This window comes from Streptopelia decaocto (genome assembly GCF_964273445.1).
Source record: "Streptopelia decaocto genome assembly, chromosome: 1".
Taxonomy (NCBI): Eukaryota; Metazoa; Chordata; class Aves; order Columbiformes; family Columbidae; genus Streptopelia; species Streptopelia decaocto.
In genome coordinates this window covers 20,412,230-20,428,742 of record NC_138663.1, presented here as the reverse complement: position 1 = coordinate 20,428,742, position 16,513 = coordinate 20,412,230, and the positions used below count along the sequence as shown (strand labels likewise).

Below are 16,513 nucleotides of genomic sequence, written 5' to 3'. Positions count from 1 at the left end.
CCTGACTAAACCAAGATGTAAAAACGAACACACAAAGTGGAAACCGGCAAGTGACCGAGGAGGAATATAGACACTGTCAAAGCATGAAGGGATGGGGTCAATAAAGCCAAAGCCACCTGGAGTTGAACCAGCGACAGATTTGAAGATCACCAAGGGCTGCGACACGAATGTCTGCAAGCAAATGAAAGACGACAGAAAACATGAGCCCACTGCTGTGGGCAGGGTACCAGGTGACAAAGGACACAGAAAAGGTCAAGTACTCAATTCCTTCTTTAATTTGGTCTTCACTGGTAAGATTTGCCTTAAGAATTCCCAGACCTGTGGGAATGTCTGGAACAAGGTCTTCCTGGGGGAGAATCAGATTAGGGAATATTTAAACAAGCTGGAGAGACAGTAAGCCCATGGTGCCTGATAAGATGGACACCCACAATCATAATACCACACTAGCAAAGCAAACTGATGCTAAGCCAGGCCAAGTCCAGCCTAGCTTAAGGTACAGGACACTGCACTGTGCCAGGAATGGAGTGGAACAGTTAATTCATGTAATCACACTCTCTGCAATCTGGACTTCCAGCTTCCACTCCAGAAGCCCAGCACTTACTAGGTGTGAGCAAGGTGCCAACAACAGATGTAATCTGTCCTAACAGCAACTGTCAAACAACTCAGCCAGACTCTGACACCTACATTCTAAGCAGTCAAAGTTAAGCAAGCTAAGGTATGTACTCCTAGCCAAAAGCACCCCTCAAACCTCCCTCACTTAGGAATGAGTCTGACTTTTCATTCCTTCTACAGAACTTAAGTATATGAATCAGGACCAGAAAGTTGTATCTATTGATAACAGATACTCCTAATAACATATTAATAGTATTTTTCTAAAAAAAAAAAATAAAATAAAATAAAATATATATATATATATATATAAATTTTAAACAACCACAACAATTAAAACCCCCACCAAAGAAAAAACATAAACAACCAAAAATACCAACAGGCCACACACACTCCTAAAAGAACATATGAACTTGTATGAGCTCACTCTTTTCTTTTGATATGTGGCCGGATGTAGCCTTGTGCATCTAGTTATTAGTTAACCGAGTGGTTAGAGCACTCTCAGAAAGCAGGAGAAATAAATCCAGGTCTAGGTCTCTTACCTCACAGATTACTCCAGGAAATTCCTCTAACTTCCAGAATCTCAGTTTAAGAGGTCTAGATTCAACCAGACTAACAGCAACTCTCCCTCCTGCCCCCAAGAAATTAAACGGAGTGATAAGGACAGGGTAATGGACATCCCTGTTACCTCAGTACTTTACACATAGCCATGTGTGCCACAAAGAACAATCAGTAGACTAGAAATTAAGTTTGAACATTCCAGTCCTGTAAGACAAAATATTAACTTGAATATATCTTTTAAAAGTTAAAATCAAGACAAAAGGCTACAAAAAAGAGGTCTAATGCAACAGAAATACAATTTCAAAGGTACTTTCCAGTAAGAAAGAAAATCTAATGCACTAGTGCAAGAGAAAGACTACTATGTTAGGATCAGTTAAAATCTAATTTTAAGAGAAATCTGAGAAAAAAGCAAGATGCTTGCAAACATATTTGAGCTCTATCCACAAATCATATTTGGATTAACATTGGAACTGAAATCAGAAAGATAGACATGGTGAGAAGTTGCTGAAAAAGATGAGGAAAATTCCTTTTTGATCCAAGGAAGGGAAAAAAAACCCCACAGACAATTGTTTTGAATAACCTCAGAAGTTTCCTTTCAGAATAGATAAAATATAATCTCAGAAAATAACCTGTGGCAGACTGATGGACAGAGGGAAGTGATGGGTTATCAGGAGGCCAGCTAAGGCCATTACGGAGTGACAGTGTCTTTTATATTATTGCTATGTACGTTTCAGGAGCACCTGGGTTTTTGTAAGGCTTTCCCCTCTCCTCCCCCCTCTTTTTTTCTTCTCATGCCTTCTTTTCAGTTAGCCACTTGTTAGCACAAGCTTGAATTATTTGTATGCCTAACCTTGTGCTGTATTAATGGTCTGAAAGCAACTTGAATGGCAGGGTGCACCCTGTTTGTCAGGGAGAATTGTCTTAACACACACATATAGTGCTGCATACATCGAGAGAATGTGATCTGGTGATTTTGACGACCCTTGATGCTTTTATTAACTTGCAACTGTCAGTTCAAAGGCTAACGATTACAAGCGCCTGACCGAAGAGCACCTCTCCCATACATACTAAGACAATGTATGATTAGTCCTTGTCAACCATAAAAGGAAAAAGTGTTGTGTTTGTACAATCTATCCCATATAACTTACAGTGACCCATGTCCTGGTCTTGTCTATAATCTATGGGCTTTGACATCTCTCCTAAGAAAGAAGATAGTGATTTGTATCCTTTCAGGTGATCCTTGGCTTCCTGAATTACCTAAACAATCAAGTTATTCTGCAAAACAGACCTCTTTTTGTATGTAGCCAGTTACGGTAACATTAGGCCTTAAGGATCTTACAGGAGTATAGCTTGTCTTTGCTGCTCAGTCATTGACACTTAACTCCCAGGTGCTCCAGATGATCGTCTAATAGTAACATGAAATGTTAATAGTAACATGAAATGTCAGTTACGTTTAGAAAGTACTGTCAACTCATTTTGTCTCTCCAGAAGGCTACACCTCTACTAAAAAACCCTAAACATATTAGAGTTGCATTCTCTTTGCTCCCCAAACTGCCTATTTCTTCCTTCTTTAAATTTAGCACTCATTAAATACAACACCTATCCTACAACTTGAAAGATATATGGCATATAGGCCCATACCTGGCAATTACAGACTGGCAAATTAAGAAACATCTAGATATAACAGCTGAAGGAAAATAAAGAAAACTGTTACAGATACTTTTTAATACCATTGGGTACTTAAACTACAGCTCAAGATCAGCTTAGACCGCTTTTAACGTAAGAATTCAACAGAATCCTTTTCTATACAATATTCACATAAATATCTATTGCACGTACAAATCTTACATGCACTATTCACAAACTGAACTGTGACTTAGTCCGAACAAACAAGTCTGCAGGAGTATACAGAAGATGTTTGGCCTTCACTGATCAAAAGGTCAATCCTGTTCATACCTTTTTTATTTCCACTTACCCTGAGGTACTGTTTATAACTTCTTCATAGTGAAGCCTAAACTATGGATTTTTTAGCCGTATTACACAGAATCACAGAATGTCAGGGATTGGAAGGGACCTCGAAAGATCATCTAGTCCAATCCCCCAGCCGGAGCAGGAACACCCAGATGAGGTTACACAGGAATGTGTCCAGGTGGGTTTTGAATGTCTCCAGAGAAGGAGACTCCACAACCGCCCTGGGCAGCCTGTTCCAGTGCTCTGTTACTCTCCCTGAGAAGAAGTTTCTTCTCATATTTAAGTGGAACCTCCTGTGTTCCAGTTTATACCCATTGCCCCTTGTCCTATCCTTGGTTGTCACAGAGAAGAGTCTGGCTCCATCCTCCTGATGCTCACTCCCTTTTCATCTTCCCTGTAGCCACTACCTAAATGTATTCCAAACTTCACTCACTTTGTTCAGAGCTTTAAATACTGCATTAGATGACCCTTGTCTTATTTACAGATGTGATGGTCCTGCAGAATATACCAATTTCGGCTCTTATACTTACCTTTAAGCTTAGAGACAACACACAGGAATTGTGTCTACACTATGCCTATTAGCTTTCCCTCTGAAATGGCACAAGGAGGTAAATTGACTGTAGAATGCTTGCTCTGTAAAGGACAGGAAGCTAGCAGCAGTAGACTGTAGTGCAAGTCATGTATTCATCAATTCTAGAGCACTCATACAACAGCTGTGAGCCACCGAGTGCAGGTGTTAGCCCAACTTTTCATTACTGTATAACCAGTTTACACACTTAATGCAAGCATCTGGAAGAAAGACTTGTCTACCTACCTTTGGAAAGTTTTAAAGTTTGACATAATTCTTCCTTTAGAGGTAAGGGGTGCGGGGTGGTATTTTTTTTCCTCCCATATACATTCCAGTACAACCAAGTGCTGGAGTTCAGCGTTGAATTGAAATACAGTGCTTGCAAAGTTATGGGGTTTTTTGTGTGGTTTCTTTGCCTTTTTTTTTTTCCACCACCCAAATGAAAAATAGACATGACAACAAGGCAAAGTATTAACATGTTAAAAATTTTCAAGGCACATTCCAACAAAATAAACTTTTATTGAATGCAGTATTAGGCATTCTATTTTGTTTAAGGGAACAGCATTTCCCCCCCAAATAGACTCCCTTTAACAATTTCTAAGAGCTGTATTTCAGTTACAGAAATATTTCTCACGTCAAGAAACACCAAACTTCAGCCTAAATTTTTCTTGAATTATGAAGTGCAACCAAGTCCTTCCAAATTATGATAGTTTTCAGTAGGCACTAGAATGTGAAACCTGGAAATTGTTTACAATTGCTGGGTACAACATTATGTTAATTCAAATTTTATACTTACCCATCTAGAATGTTGTTCTTAAAGAATGATATAAAAAGTGGCATTTAGGAATAAAGAAATGCAGCTTAAAGAGCCGTTTATCACCATTTAAAAAAATCTTAATGGTAATCTGCATATTTAATACCATTTCCACAGTATGTCAGCTAGCAGAGGCTTAGTCCAATAATTTAAAACTTTAGATAGGAATGTCTTTTGGTTCTGAACACATGTCATAAGTCATCATGTCCAGCAGGTGAAGGCCCACTTGTTTCACTCTCTACTTCCTCTCCTGTGAAATTAAGTATCATAATTAGTATACAAATATATTATAAATTATAGCATATATTTTTTATATTAGGAATTTTTAAAAGAGAAACCCAAATCAACACATTTACTAAGACTAGACAAGCAATAAAGCCATATAAAAGAGCTACTTGCACCACCTGCCTAGTCCAAGCTTATAATTTTTTTTTTTACTAGATGCAAACAAAACATTTCAAATAAACTGATATGGTATTTTTAATGGAATATAAAACCAGCACAGCTATTTCTGTTCTAAGCTTCTGTTTTCAGCTATTCACAATGAACTTTCTGCATGAACTGTCAGAATAACTTCTGGTATTTGAAAACAAAACGTAAGTATTACTCAGAATTATTTTCTATAGTTCAGATGTCAAAACAACCTTTAAAAAAGCAGAGCAATTTTATTTTACTGGTAAAAGCATTGGCTGTAAGAAAAAAAGCTAAGCCAATTGGTCAACCTTCCGTTTTGCATTTACTCTCATAAAATGTCAAGCCATATTAAAAAAACAAAGTAACTGATACCCTGAGTATCTGCACAGGAAAAATACACAACTGATTTTAAAGGACTAATAGCAGTGAGTACTGAGAATATAAGGTGTGAATTGAATGGACTGGAGTAGCAATACAACCTAGACCTTTACAATTTATTAGCACAAGATTAAATGCCAATCTTGGTGGAGGTGGGAGGAGACAAAAAAGAAACAAGCTAAGAAGTCGAAAGAAAATAAAAGTATGAGATTGAGTGTCTCTCATCTGAGACTTCACTGAGTTTAAACAGCTTGCATGTAATCAGATAAATCCCTAAGTCATTATAATTAATGATAAAAGAAAAAAGTGGGGAGGAAGAAGACCTCCTTTTTATGATAGCAGGAATTTGCTAGTTCACTTTATGTAATGAAGCCAGACACTTAAGTGACTTACAAACATTACTTTGAGTTACAGGGGAAAAAAAAAAAAAAAAAAAGAAAGACAAAAATAAAAAACAAAACAAACGAAAAAACCCCACAAAAACCAAAAAAAAACACAACAATGCGAGAACAGGATGTTTAAAAACCCCACTGTCTTTGAGCAATAAAACATGCATGACAGAATGTGGCCTACACCACAAACTATTTGGCACAGACCACAGCTGTACAGGATGAGAAATTACACAGTAGAGTTCACAAGTGACTAGACCCTTAGACAGAAACACATCTCCAAGTTGTCAATATAGTATATTCGAAAACAGCCACTTGCCTGTTTTTACAGTTTGAACACATGTTCCATCCTTATCTTCAAACCCCTCTGAACATACACACTTGTAACTACCTGAAGTATTAACACAGTCTTGATTCTCTTTCACACAGACCTTTTCAGGAAGGTTACATTCATCTATATCTAGAAATAGGAAAAAGAGTTTACTGTTATCATTTTTTTAATAAAACTTACCTGTGCTCAGTCATATAAAGAAAATTCTATTCAAATATAAAATACACTGAGCAGCAGAATGCTGCTGCAACAGATTTAACTTCTGTTAAAATACTCTGTTAAGGTTTTTCATGATTTAGACATTTCAGATTTATTCAGATAGTACTAGGGTATTTTATGATTTGCAGGCTCCTATGTGGGGAAATGAATAAGCAACAGCACTCATCTTAATCTGCTGAAGACTTCTCATAGCCATTTTCTATTGATGCCATCAAGATACAACTAAAGGGAAGGGAGCCTGTTAATATAAATACTATATCGTCATAGTTAGCAGCTACTTAAGATTGCCCACAAAGAAACTCTAATTTCACTCTTTTTACCAGCATTTCACATGTTATAATTCATTGGGAATTAGTATCATTTGAACTTGGATGTTAATTGATTAACAGAAAGACAAGAGAATCTACATTGCATCCCTGCTACAAAATGAACACAGATGCACACTTTTAATGAAGTGATAGGTAACTGACAAGAGACTCACATATTTGTTTCCTGAACATGTTATAAGATACTCAATCCCTTTTGTAGGAGTGTTCCACCTTTTAGCCTTGTCATGCATATTAACTCAATAATATAAGGGAAGTTATAAACAAAGTCTTCGCTACTAATAATAGAACTGGGTTCATTTTGATAGGCTTGAAAACTGAAGTGGCTAAATGCAAATGCACTTAACAGCTCCTCAGCATGCCCAACCAAGAGTGAGCTATTAATAACCGGGGTTCTACCATGTACTGCTAAATCCACCAACCTGTACACTTTTCATCTTCCTTCACATATCCAGATGCGCAGGTCTTACACTTGTCAGAACCTTCCCCTGTGCAACCTACACAGCTGGCATCACATGCTTAAGAAAAAATATTTAAAACAGAAAAATTAATATATCTGAGGTTTAAAGTACCACCCTTAAAGTCAGTCAGCTTGCCCACACAAGAAATCATAGAATCATAGAATGGTTTGGGGGTTGGAAGGGACCTTAAAGATCACTTTGTTCCAACCCTCTTGCCATGGACATGGACACCTTCTGCTAGAACAGGTTGCTCAAGGCCCTATCCGGCCTGGCCTTGAACATCTCCAGGGCCTCACCACACTCAAGGTAAAAAAATTTATTCTTTAATCTAAATCTCCCCTCTTTCAGCCTAAAACCATTACCCTCACCCTATCACTACACTCCCTGATAAAGAGTCCTTCCCCATCTTTCCTGTAGGCCCCCTTTAAGTACTGGAAGACCACTATAAGGTCTTCACAGAGCCTTCTCTTCTCCAGGCTGAACAACCCCAATTCTCTCAGCCTGTTCTCTTAGGGGAGGTGCTCCAGCCCCTGATCATCTTTGTGGCCCCTGCTCTGGATCTGCTCCAGCAGGTCCACATCCTTCTTATTTTGGGTGTCCCAGAGCTGAACATGGTACTCCAGGTGGGGTCTCATGACAGCAGAGTAGAAATAACCAGAAATCTCTTGCTTTCCTCATAAAATAGGTCTAAAGCCTCATCCTCCTCATGCCCAGTCAGGACCAGACCACATTGTACTAAATGCCTGGTATCACAGCCCTTCTAGCATTAGATTAGTATTCTAGACAATAAAGTACAACAGCAGATTAAAAAGAAACCTTTGCATGAGAAAGATCCATCTGTGTTCAAACAATACTGGTGATCTTTGCAAGGAGAGCCAGCACACTCATCTAAATCTGAAAGATAAAAAGTGACAAGTTACCTAAAACAGTAGTCATTATTAAATAGGTAGACTAATACTTAAATGCTGTGCTTTGAGATCTTGTAAGAACTTGCCTACAGAAGCCATAAACTTAGACTGACTGCATTGAGAATCATTACAATGAGTTTAGGATCAGACATGCAACACCTTATACATAAAAGTAACATAGTAACTTATATACTATTTTGTTCATCTTAAGACTTAGACTAACAGATCAAAACTGATCCTAAGATGTTTTTGATGACAATAACAGACACATCAGAAATTCAAGAGATCAAATCTTCCAGAATACCTACGATCCTTGTCATTTTGAAATCAGTGTTTTGCACACATTTATGCTTTTTATGCAAATAGCATAACAAATAAGCAGAAATACCACTCTTCCGGAATACAGCTGACTTCTCTATTCCTGTATTATCAAGCTATGGAAATTCTTAAAGTATCAAAAAAAAAGATTACACCAATGCACACATACACACTGCTTAGTTTTCTACACAAAGCAAATTGGAGAAAACCAAGTTACGGTTAGGACCACTCAAGCTGAAAACCAGTTCTATCTGGGAAGTTAAAACATGCTAACCTTGTGAATACAAGGAAAGGGCACAACAGGACTAGCAAATAAAAAATGTGGACAGAGAAAGGCTATTTCAGTCCCCTTGTTGTGTATCTCATCTTGTTGCTGCCGACATCATTCCTACTGAATACTCAGTTAATTTATACTTGATCAGTTGCAATGACTATTTGGGAAAAACTAAACAAAATCAAACCAAACACAGTTGTAGGGAAGACAATACTGGAGCGTCTTAAAAACCCAGTAGCTTTAATTCAAATCCTAGTTCTCATTAGCACTTTTCAAAAGAAGCAGTGTTCACATAACTTCTAAGATACTGTTTCCAGCCATTATGTCAAGGGTTTTTATCTGGTCAAATTCAACCAGTTAAACAGAATGTGTTACTCTCCCCCAGTGCAGTCCTGCACTGGGAACATTTTTAGTATCTGGGTTTTTCCTTAAGTGTTCCATACGTGTCTCCTCATAAACCACAAGAAATGCTAAGCCAGAAATATGTAAGAGATTAATGGAAGCTCTGAGCTTGTTGGCTACTGATATTCTTCTCCAATAACAGGAAAACTTAGTACGCACGGCTTTTAGTGAAATGTTTGGACTCTATTAGGGCAGAGAATTTACAAACATACCATAGTGTGAAGACAATTGTGCAATTACTATAAAATATGGAGATGAGAGCAATCTTCCAGTAGTTGGCAAAATAGTTTAAATCAAAAGCAGGGGACTGTTTAACATTCACATAAACATAAAAACCCCCACATCTTAAGTGGAATACCCCACTTGCTGCTATTTGTATTCCACTAAACTAAAAAGAATCATAGTGAACAATTTTATAATGACATTATAATCACCAGGCAATCAATAGGGAGGAAATACCACTTTCCTGCAATGTGAAACAATACAGACTACAAACTATAGAAATCTAAACTGACAGAACACTTCCATTTAATACTATAAAAGCTGATGTGATATCATCTAATCTCATTGGCAAGTATTGTTTCAAAACCCATTTGAATTCTACCTAGCGTTACTCACCCACACAAGCTGCTTCTTCATTTTTAATCCAGCCCTCTTTACAGTCTTGGCAGTCCTTGTTACTTGAACCAGTACAAGTTTTACAGGCAGCATGGCAGGCTGAGACAAGAGAAAACTACAACCTGAGCTTTGTTGAGAGATTCCAAAAAAAAATTGGGCACACAAATTCTCAAAGAAACCTTATTTAGGATTTACTGGAAGCTATCATAGTTTAGTAGTTTGACCCTCCCATTCAAAAGATTAAATCTTGACTTTATGGAGATATCATTTGCAAAACATGCAGCTCTATCCTAAAAAAAAAAACCAAACACCCAAAACAAAACCCCCCAAAACCCAGACCACTTTAAAACGTTGTCATGAAAATATAAAATTCTAGTGACCAGAAGTGGCAGGTCCAATTTCCAAACTATTTGGAAAGAGGAGATCAAGAAGGTAAACTTTGCTCAGTTGCTCAGGGTTAGGACTCAGCACTCCCACATAACAAATCCTCAGACTACTTAATTTGCAACTGGCTATGGGAGCAATGTGTGAAGTGATACTTGTCTAAGAAACTTCACAAGGAAACATGCTAGAAATCCAGATGTGTATGTATAATAGATATCTTACTTGCACATATAACATGCAATATATATCATATGCATTTTATATATTGTAATATAAAAGAAATCATACAGAGGAATTACTACATATCCAGACAAAAAAAACATAGTGTTGAAAAACAATCTTTTTAGACCCCACAGTCAGGATTTAGATGCTGCAGGATCTCATTAGAGATGTAAAAACAGATGAAAACCTGACTGACTGAAAAAGTTTATTCCTATGACCTGATTTTGTTTCAAAATTAAGCTTAGACATACTTAACTGGAATGTATGTAGGCTACCATACAGATGAGCTGTTTCCATGCCCATTTACTCCAGTTAAGCTTATCTGAGGCATGAGGAAATCCTGGCTTTCAAAGTAGTCCACTATGCAGCAATTGCAGCTCAAAATTTTCATGCAGTACTTCACAGAGGGGCAAAGGGTGACCCAAAGCTTGCTCTTCCCTACCACCTCCCTCATGATGTATATGAATTCTGTTTCTTAATTCAAAGCAGGAAAAAAAAAAAAATTAAAAAAAAAAATCAAGGGCAGTATGAAAGGATGACTTAGAAAATCCTTAGAATCCCACCAAACTGACTGACGTCATTTATAGTTAAAGGCGAGTGACCAAACTGCAACTATTTTTTGTTTTTACATGTCAGTTTAAATTGTTTCAGTTTTTGTAAACAAAACTAAAAGAAGGAAGACAAAGATCTAAGCATGTGTCAAAGACTATGTTACCTGTACAAACAGAATGTGTCTCATTTCTCAAGGTACTGAAGTAACCATTAGAACAGTCCAAACAGAAATCTCCTGTGTACTCCTTGTTACAGCTACACGAGCCATCTCCACCTCGGGTACCATCACCATCACAGTGGCCATTTCCATGGCAAGGTCTTTCTGACCCACCACGACAAGCTAAAAAGGATCAAAATACTCTGAAATCAGATGGCCAAGGACATAACTTCCTATTCTCAGTCACAAGCACCTGAAGACCCTCCCACTTCATAGACAGTAAAGTGTAAAAAAGTAGTCACACTAAACCATGACATAACTTCCAAAACCTTTTTTCCCTTAACAGCAACCAAAAGGCTTACAGCAAGGCATGCTCAGTAATGTGTTCATGTATAAAAGCAATGCAAAACAACCTCCAAGAAAGTTCAGTTATGAATTAAATTTTGGGTAAAGACCATGCCTTAGACTCTTATCTATTATCCTAGCTTCCCAGCCAAAGTTGGTATCTTTCTGTACTCTGGATTTCTAAGAATGCTCATACTGCAGCTGGAAAAACATACTAGCAATCATTTAGACCAAAACCGGGAATTGTCACTTCATTTTTAACAATATAAGAGGCCAAAGCTGATCTCTAACAAGGTGCAAGGTTTTAAAGATTTATAAATTATACTAACTTCAGGGTCAAAAAAGGCTCAATTACCACTTTTGCAAAGACCTTGCTTTTTATCCAATTGTCTCCCACCTACTTTTATCCAATTTTTTCCATTGCCTTTTTAACAAATTCTTAGTTGTGAATTTCTTCATTTAATCCCCAACGGTGTTTTGGACATTTTACTCTTGAAACTGGTCAAGGACTGTTGTCTACATAGCTTCTGAAAGGCCACCTAAACAACAGATTGGACGTCACAGAGAGCCTCTAAGCATGGGTCAGGTGTGGATATGAGCATCAGATCAGATGGACTCTGCACATGTAAGTACCCTTGAGAGCTTCATATGTTACTTCATGGCCAGAAGACTTTTCTTTACGCAGGATGCCCACAAGACAGCCACCTAACCTATGAGGCAGCAGGCAGCTACAAACTACACAGCAGCTGCTGTCTCAAAGTATCATACTTCATGTATTTGTCTGTATTATGAAAGACTAAAACAAACACATAAAAATAAATTATCTGCTACTGTATTTTTCAAAGGAAGAATTACCAAGGCAATCTGGTCCGTAAGTTCCAGCAGGACAGCAAACTTCTATTGTTTCTATGCAAAACCACTTAAACAAATCAGGATATTTCTTCTTTCTGTATATGAGAGACATTAATTTATCAATAAATAGAATGAAGAGTCTTTAAAAGCCAGCTCGCACAACAGAACCTGCACAACACAGTAAAGAAATCTATTGCACGACAGATTAGAAACCTTTTTTTTTTTCTGTTCTGAAGATGATCTTATTTCAGGAACCCATTTCTAGAAGTCCTCTAACTTGTCATGAAGTGTTTATCTAAGCTATTCAGAAAATAATCCAGGAAAGATATTAACATTTGCTCAAATTATTGCCAATCTGACTTCACGACAGGGTGCCTGTTCAAATTTCTCCTCTTTTTCAGCATGAATCAAGTATTATTTTAGAAAGATTTTTTTAAAATACTAAGAAGTTATTTATGTGCTACTCTAGCATTAGAATATATCACCAATTAACAATGAAAACCTAGGTATTATTTTGCAAGCAAGCATGAGGACTACTACAGTTCTGAATGACAATTCACACATCTCGATATCATGCTGATACTGAAATCTCAAAAACTTTAACAAAAGAAAGACTTCGAAATTCTGTAGTCTGGCAGAGGTCGTCAGCAGCTCTTGAGACATGTACAGCTTCTCTTTCTAAACTACTATGTCTGACCGTATTGACTCCACAGCTCAGGACCTGAAAAGTAAATTTACTGAGTATTGCATGTAATGTAAGAACTAGTGAAAAAGATCTAAGGCATCCATGGACAAAGAAACTGTCTTTGGAAACCACCACAGAAAATTAATGACATTTTGATATCATAAGTTAAAGGACAGGAGGCAAAAGTTAATCAATTGCACTCAAATGTCTACCAAATACAGAAACTTTCAGATAAACAATGTACTTTATGAACAGTTTTGTTTACATTTTAGGAAGTCTACTTGGTCAAATTCTGTAGTTTAAGACTCATCTATTTCAAGTCCACAGATTTAAGACAACTTCAGATAATGACCTAGTTTACTCCGGGTTGCATAGCTCACTGTTCCTTCAATTAGCATGCTAATGTATACACAACCCTGTACAGTTAGGTAAAAGGATACAGCAATAAAGCAGTCAATAAGAGCAAAGTGGAATATCAGAAATCCTTATCCAGTGATGAAGTGGTAAAACAGTAGTTCACCCTATTGAATTCTAGCTGAATAGCAGTTTTGACAATCTAAAGAAGTAAAAAATACTTAGAATAAACATGATTTGGAATTAAAAAAGATCTTAAGATATTTCAATGCTACAATGCCATCCTTGCACTGACTACATTTTATAGTGATATACAAAAACCTCAGTTATAACAAATCACAGGCTAGCTCAGAAGGCAGGTAGAAAAGCCAGCTGCTAGACTACCAACCTCAAGATATCCAACTTCTAGATTTATTAGTATCAACTATTTTTTGAATGACAAAAGGACAAAATATTTCAGGAAAAAACAAAAGCAAACAAAAAGCCCACAAGAACCAGAGTCCCTCACAGTTTTATGACGAAGGAAAACAAAAAGGGCAATAAACCCCAAAGTTTTCCAATGTTAGCTTGCCCTCAAGACCCCACTTGTAACTGAGTAAACAATATATCAGTAGCCAGACTGGATGTTTTGGTGCAACACTTCTGAAAGTGAAAATGAAGAGGAATATGGTACAGTGGCACGTTATATTAAGAATCATCCTGAACCCAGCTGTACTCAATGGCAACTCTTGAAGAACTGTGAAGAATTCCCCATATTCCTATCATTCAGGCGCAATATTTAACATCAGTAGTTCATCCTCTTATATACTTAACCACAAAAAGAAGTCCAGAAAAAAAATTTATACTTACAGTTTGAACCACCATTTCTCTATATGTTCTTCATGCTCTTCTACCATGTTGTTACATTCAAAGTTACTACTGTCACACAGATTCTCTATGATCTCTACAAGACGAATTTCACTAGAAGCAGAAAAGGAAAGTCATAAGATAAAATAAAACATATTGCTACTCAATATAAGACAGAGAAGCTAGACTTCAGCCTAGAATACCTTACCAGTTCACGGTGAGTTCTGAATTAGTTTCAAAACAAAGCAAATAAGAATAAAGAACTAATGAACGTTATTTCAACTGAAAACATTAGAAGGATGACCACAAGAAATACATCAGCTTGCTTGTATTTATTATGTTTGTGGATTGTAGGCTTGATAGATTTTTAGCTTCCCAGCAACTTTTCAGTATAGTATCTTTCTCTTATGTTCAACAATACATTTTACGTATTGCTAGTATCTGACATAAATCCACAAAGGTCACAGTAAATGAGGTTCAGAAATACCATCCTTACAACTTAGTTTTCCAACTAAGATTAAAAAATGAATTTGAAATTTGGAAGAAAGATACCAGATCCTTTTGCTCAGTAATCAAACATACATAAAAAGGAGTGCAGTAATTTGCACCTCTTATAGTTTTCTGTTTGGTACTGAAATAGTGACAAATCTAGGGGAGATACTGCTTTACTTCTAAAACAAGTATTGCTGTACTCCACACCTTTTATGACAATCAATTAGCTACTGACCACTATTTAACATCATTATTCTGGAACTTCAGTGGGTAAATAGAAAAAAAAATTACTATTACCAATGACAGTATTAACCTTTGTTATTTTCAGAAACAAGCCAAATAATAGTATTAATAAGGGGTTTCAGTCTTTAATCTTTACAGTATAACCTGCTACATTTTGACCACTAAGATCTGAAGGCTTAGACAAATGAAACTTCAGCTGCGACATTCAGTATTGAAGTTCCAGACAAACACTGGTACCAGGAAGTTAAATACAGTGGACACAAAATGTAACCGAATGGAAAGTACTAAGACAGCTTACCTGGACTCATATTTTGACAGCGTCTTTTCTTCCCAAGCAGTGTTTCCACCACCAAAGTTCTTTTTCGCTGTATCTGCTAATCCCTACAAAAAGTACCAAAGGAATGTGACTACATAGGTTTTGTTTCTAACAGAAATTAAGAGCAATAGTAGCAAATACATATACAAAAACTGTGAAAAGTGCCATGTAGAAAGTTCAGTAAAGCTCTGAAGCTTCTAATTGAATTGCAAGTGAAAGAAACAGGTACTCATAACAAGAGAAGTGAGGAAGTACAGGTTAGAGCATAACATCACTCAACTCTCATAACACATAAACAAGGCCTTGTTAGAGCCTTTATGTCAAAAAAGATAAGTGTATGAAACTTTATATCCTCCTCTTAAGTTCTAAGGAACTTCATTAACCAGTTGATCAGGACCTCTGCTTCATTCAGTTTTGAAAGGACAGCCCAGTCTTCACCATGTCGCAATATAATCACACAACAGGACAGCTCATTGTGATCAGCACAACTTCTTCAAGTCACAGCCAATGCCTATCAAATCACCTCTGCAGCTAAAGCGATCTATCAAGCCTACAACGATGAATATTGGTACAAACAGTACAGTATCTGTCAGAAGCCAAAGAAGCCCCTTGCTGCTTACGTTGAATTTACTGTTCTACAATGTAGGGCTGTTTCAAGTGGCAACAGACACAGAATTTTAGGGAGTGAAGTCTTCAATCAGAAACCCCCCCGGAGTTGGGCATGCTACAGCCAGTCTTTTTGCACTAAAGCACCAAAATAGCTTTGAGAGCAATGCTCGGTGAGCTCTGTAACCTGCCGACCTACGGACTACAATCGTTTCGGAAGCCGGGAGCGAACCGCTGCTGTGTTCCAGGGCTGGGAGCGGCCGCGGTCAGTGGCGGCACACCGGCGGACGCGCTCCCGCGTTCTGGCCCAGGGGCTCCCGGAGCTCCAAGGCGGAGAGTCGGGCAGCACCGGGGCCGCAGACCCGCACCGCGCCGGGCGCTGCCGCCGGCCTTCCGGCGGGCCCGCACCTGCTGATCGTCCCGGGTGCTGACCCTCGGAGCGGCGGGCACGGAGCGGCCTGCGCCGCTACCACCGCACCTCAGGCTGCCCAGCGGGACCCCGCGCCCGCTCCCCTCCCCACAGCTGGGCCTCCCGCTGCCGCCGGCCTCGCCGCGGCCCCGCTGCCCACCTGGTTGAACCTGTCCACGATGCCCCGACAGGTGGAACACGCGAGGCGCCGCCGCTCGCCGGCGCCCAGGGCAGGTGGCAGCATCAACAGAACAGCGTAGAGCGCCACGAGCAGCGGCGCCCGGCCCGGCTGAGAGGCGACGCCGCGCCCCATGGCGCGGGAGCCCCGGGCAGGCAGAGCGCGGCCGCGCCACCGAGCGCGCCACCGAGCCCGCAGCACCGGCCGCGCACAGCGCGCTCGCCCCGCCCCAGCCGCCGTAGCAACCGGCCCGCGAGCTCCATTCAGATTTTCCCGTCAGCCCCACGGACACTCAGCCGCAGGCGCTCGTT

General features: G+C 38.8%; 1 protein-coding gene across 1 annotated transcript; it reads right to left on the bottom strand.

Annotated features, from left to right (window-relative positions):
- Positions 1-4,208: 4,208 nt before the first annotated feature.
- On the bottom strand, positions 4,209-16,492 carry CRELD2 (cysteine rich with EGF like domains 2). The gene is made up of 10 exons (XM_082060266.1): positions 16,185-16,492; positions 14,992-15,074; positions 13,962-14,072; positions 12,077-12,168; positions 10,883-11,059; positions 9,562-9,660; positions 7,858-7,935; positions 7,003-7,098; positions 6,024-6,164; positions 4,209-4,773 (listed from the first exon to the last, which is right to left on the bottom strand). The coding sequence occupies exons 1-10, from the start codon at positions 16,335-16,337 to the stop codon at positions 4,715-4,717; spliced, it is 1,089 nt and encodes a 362-aa protein (XP_081916392.1). The 5' UTR covers positions 16,338-16,492; the 3' UTR covers positions 4,209-4,714.
- Positions 16,493-16,513: the final 21 nt, after the last annotated feature.

Coding starts and splice junctions, on each gene's coding strand:
- CRELD2 (XM_082060266.1), bottom strand. CDS start 16,337: ATGGGGCGCGGCGTCGCCTCTCAGCCGGGCCGGGCGCCGCTGCTCGTG. Junction 15,075..16,184: donor TCGTGGACAGGTTCAACCAG/GTGGGCAGCGGG, acceptor TACTTTTTGTAG/GGATTAGCAGATACAGCGAA. Junction 14,073..14,991: donor CTGTCAAAATATGAGTCCAG/GTAAGCTGTCTT, acceptor TTCTGCTTCTAG/TGAAATTCGTCTTGTAGAGA.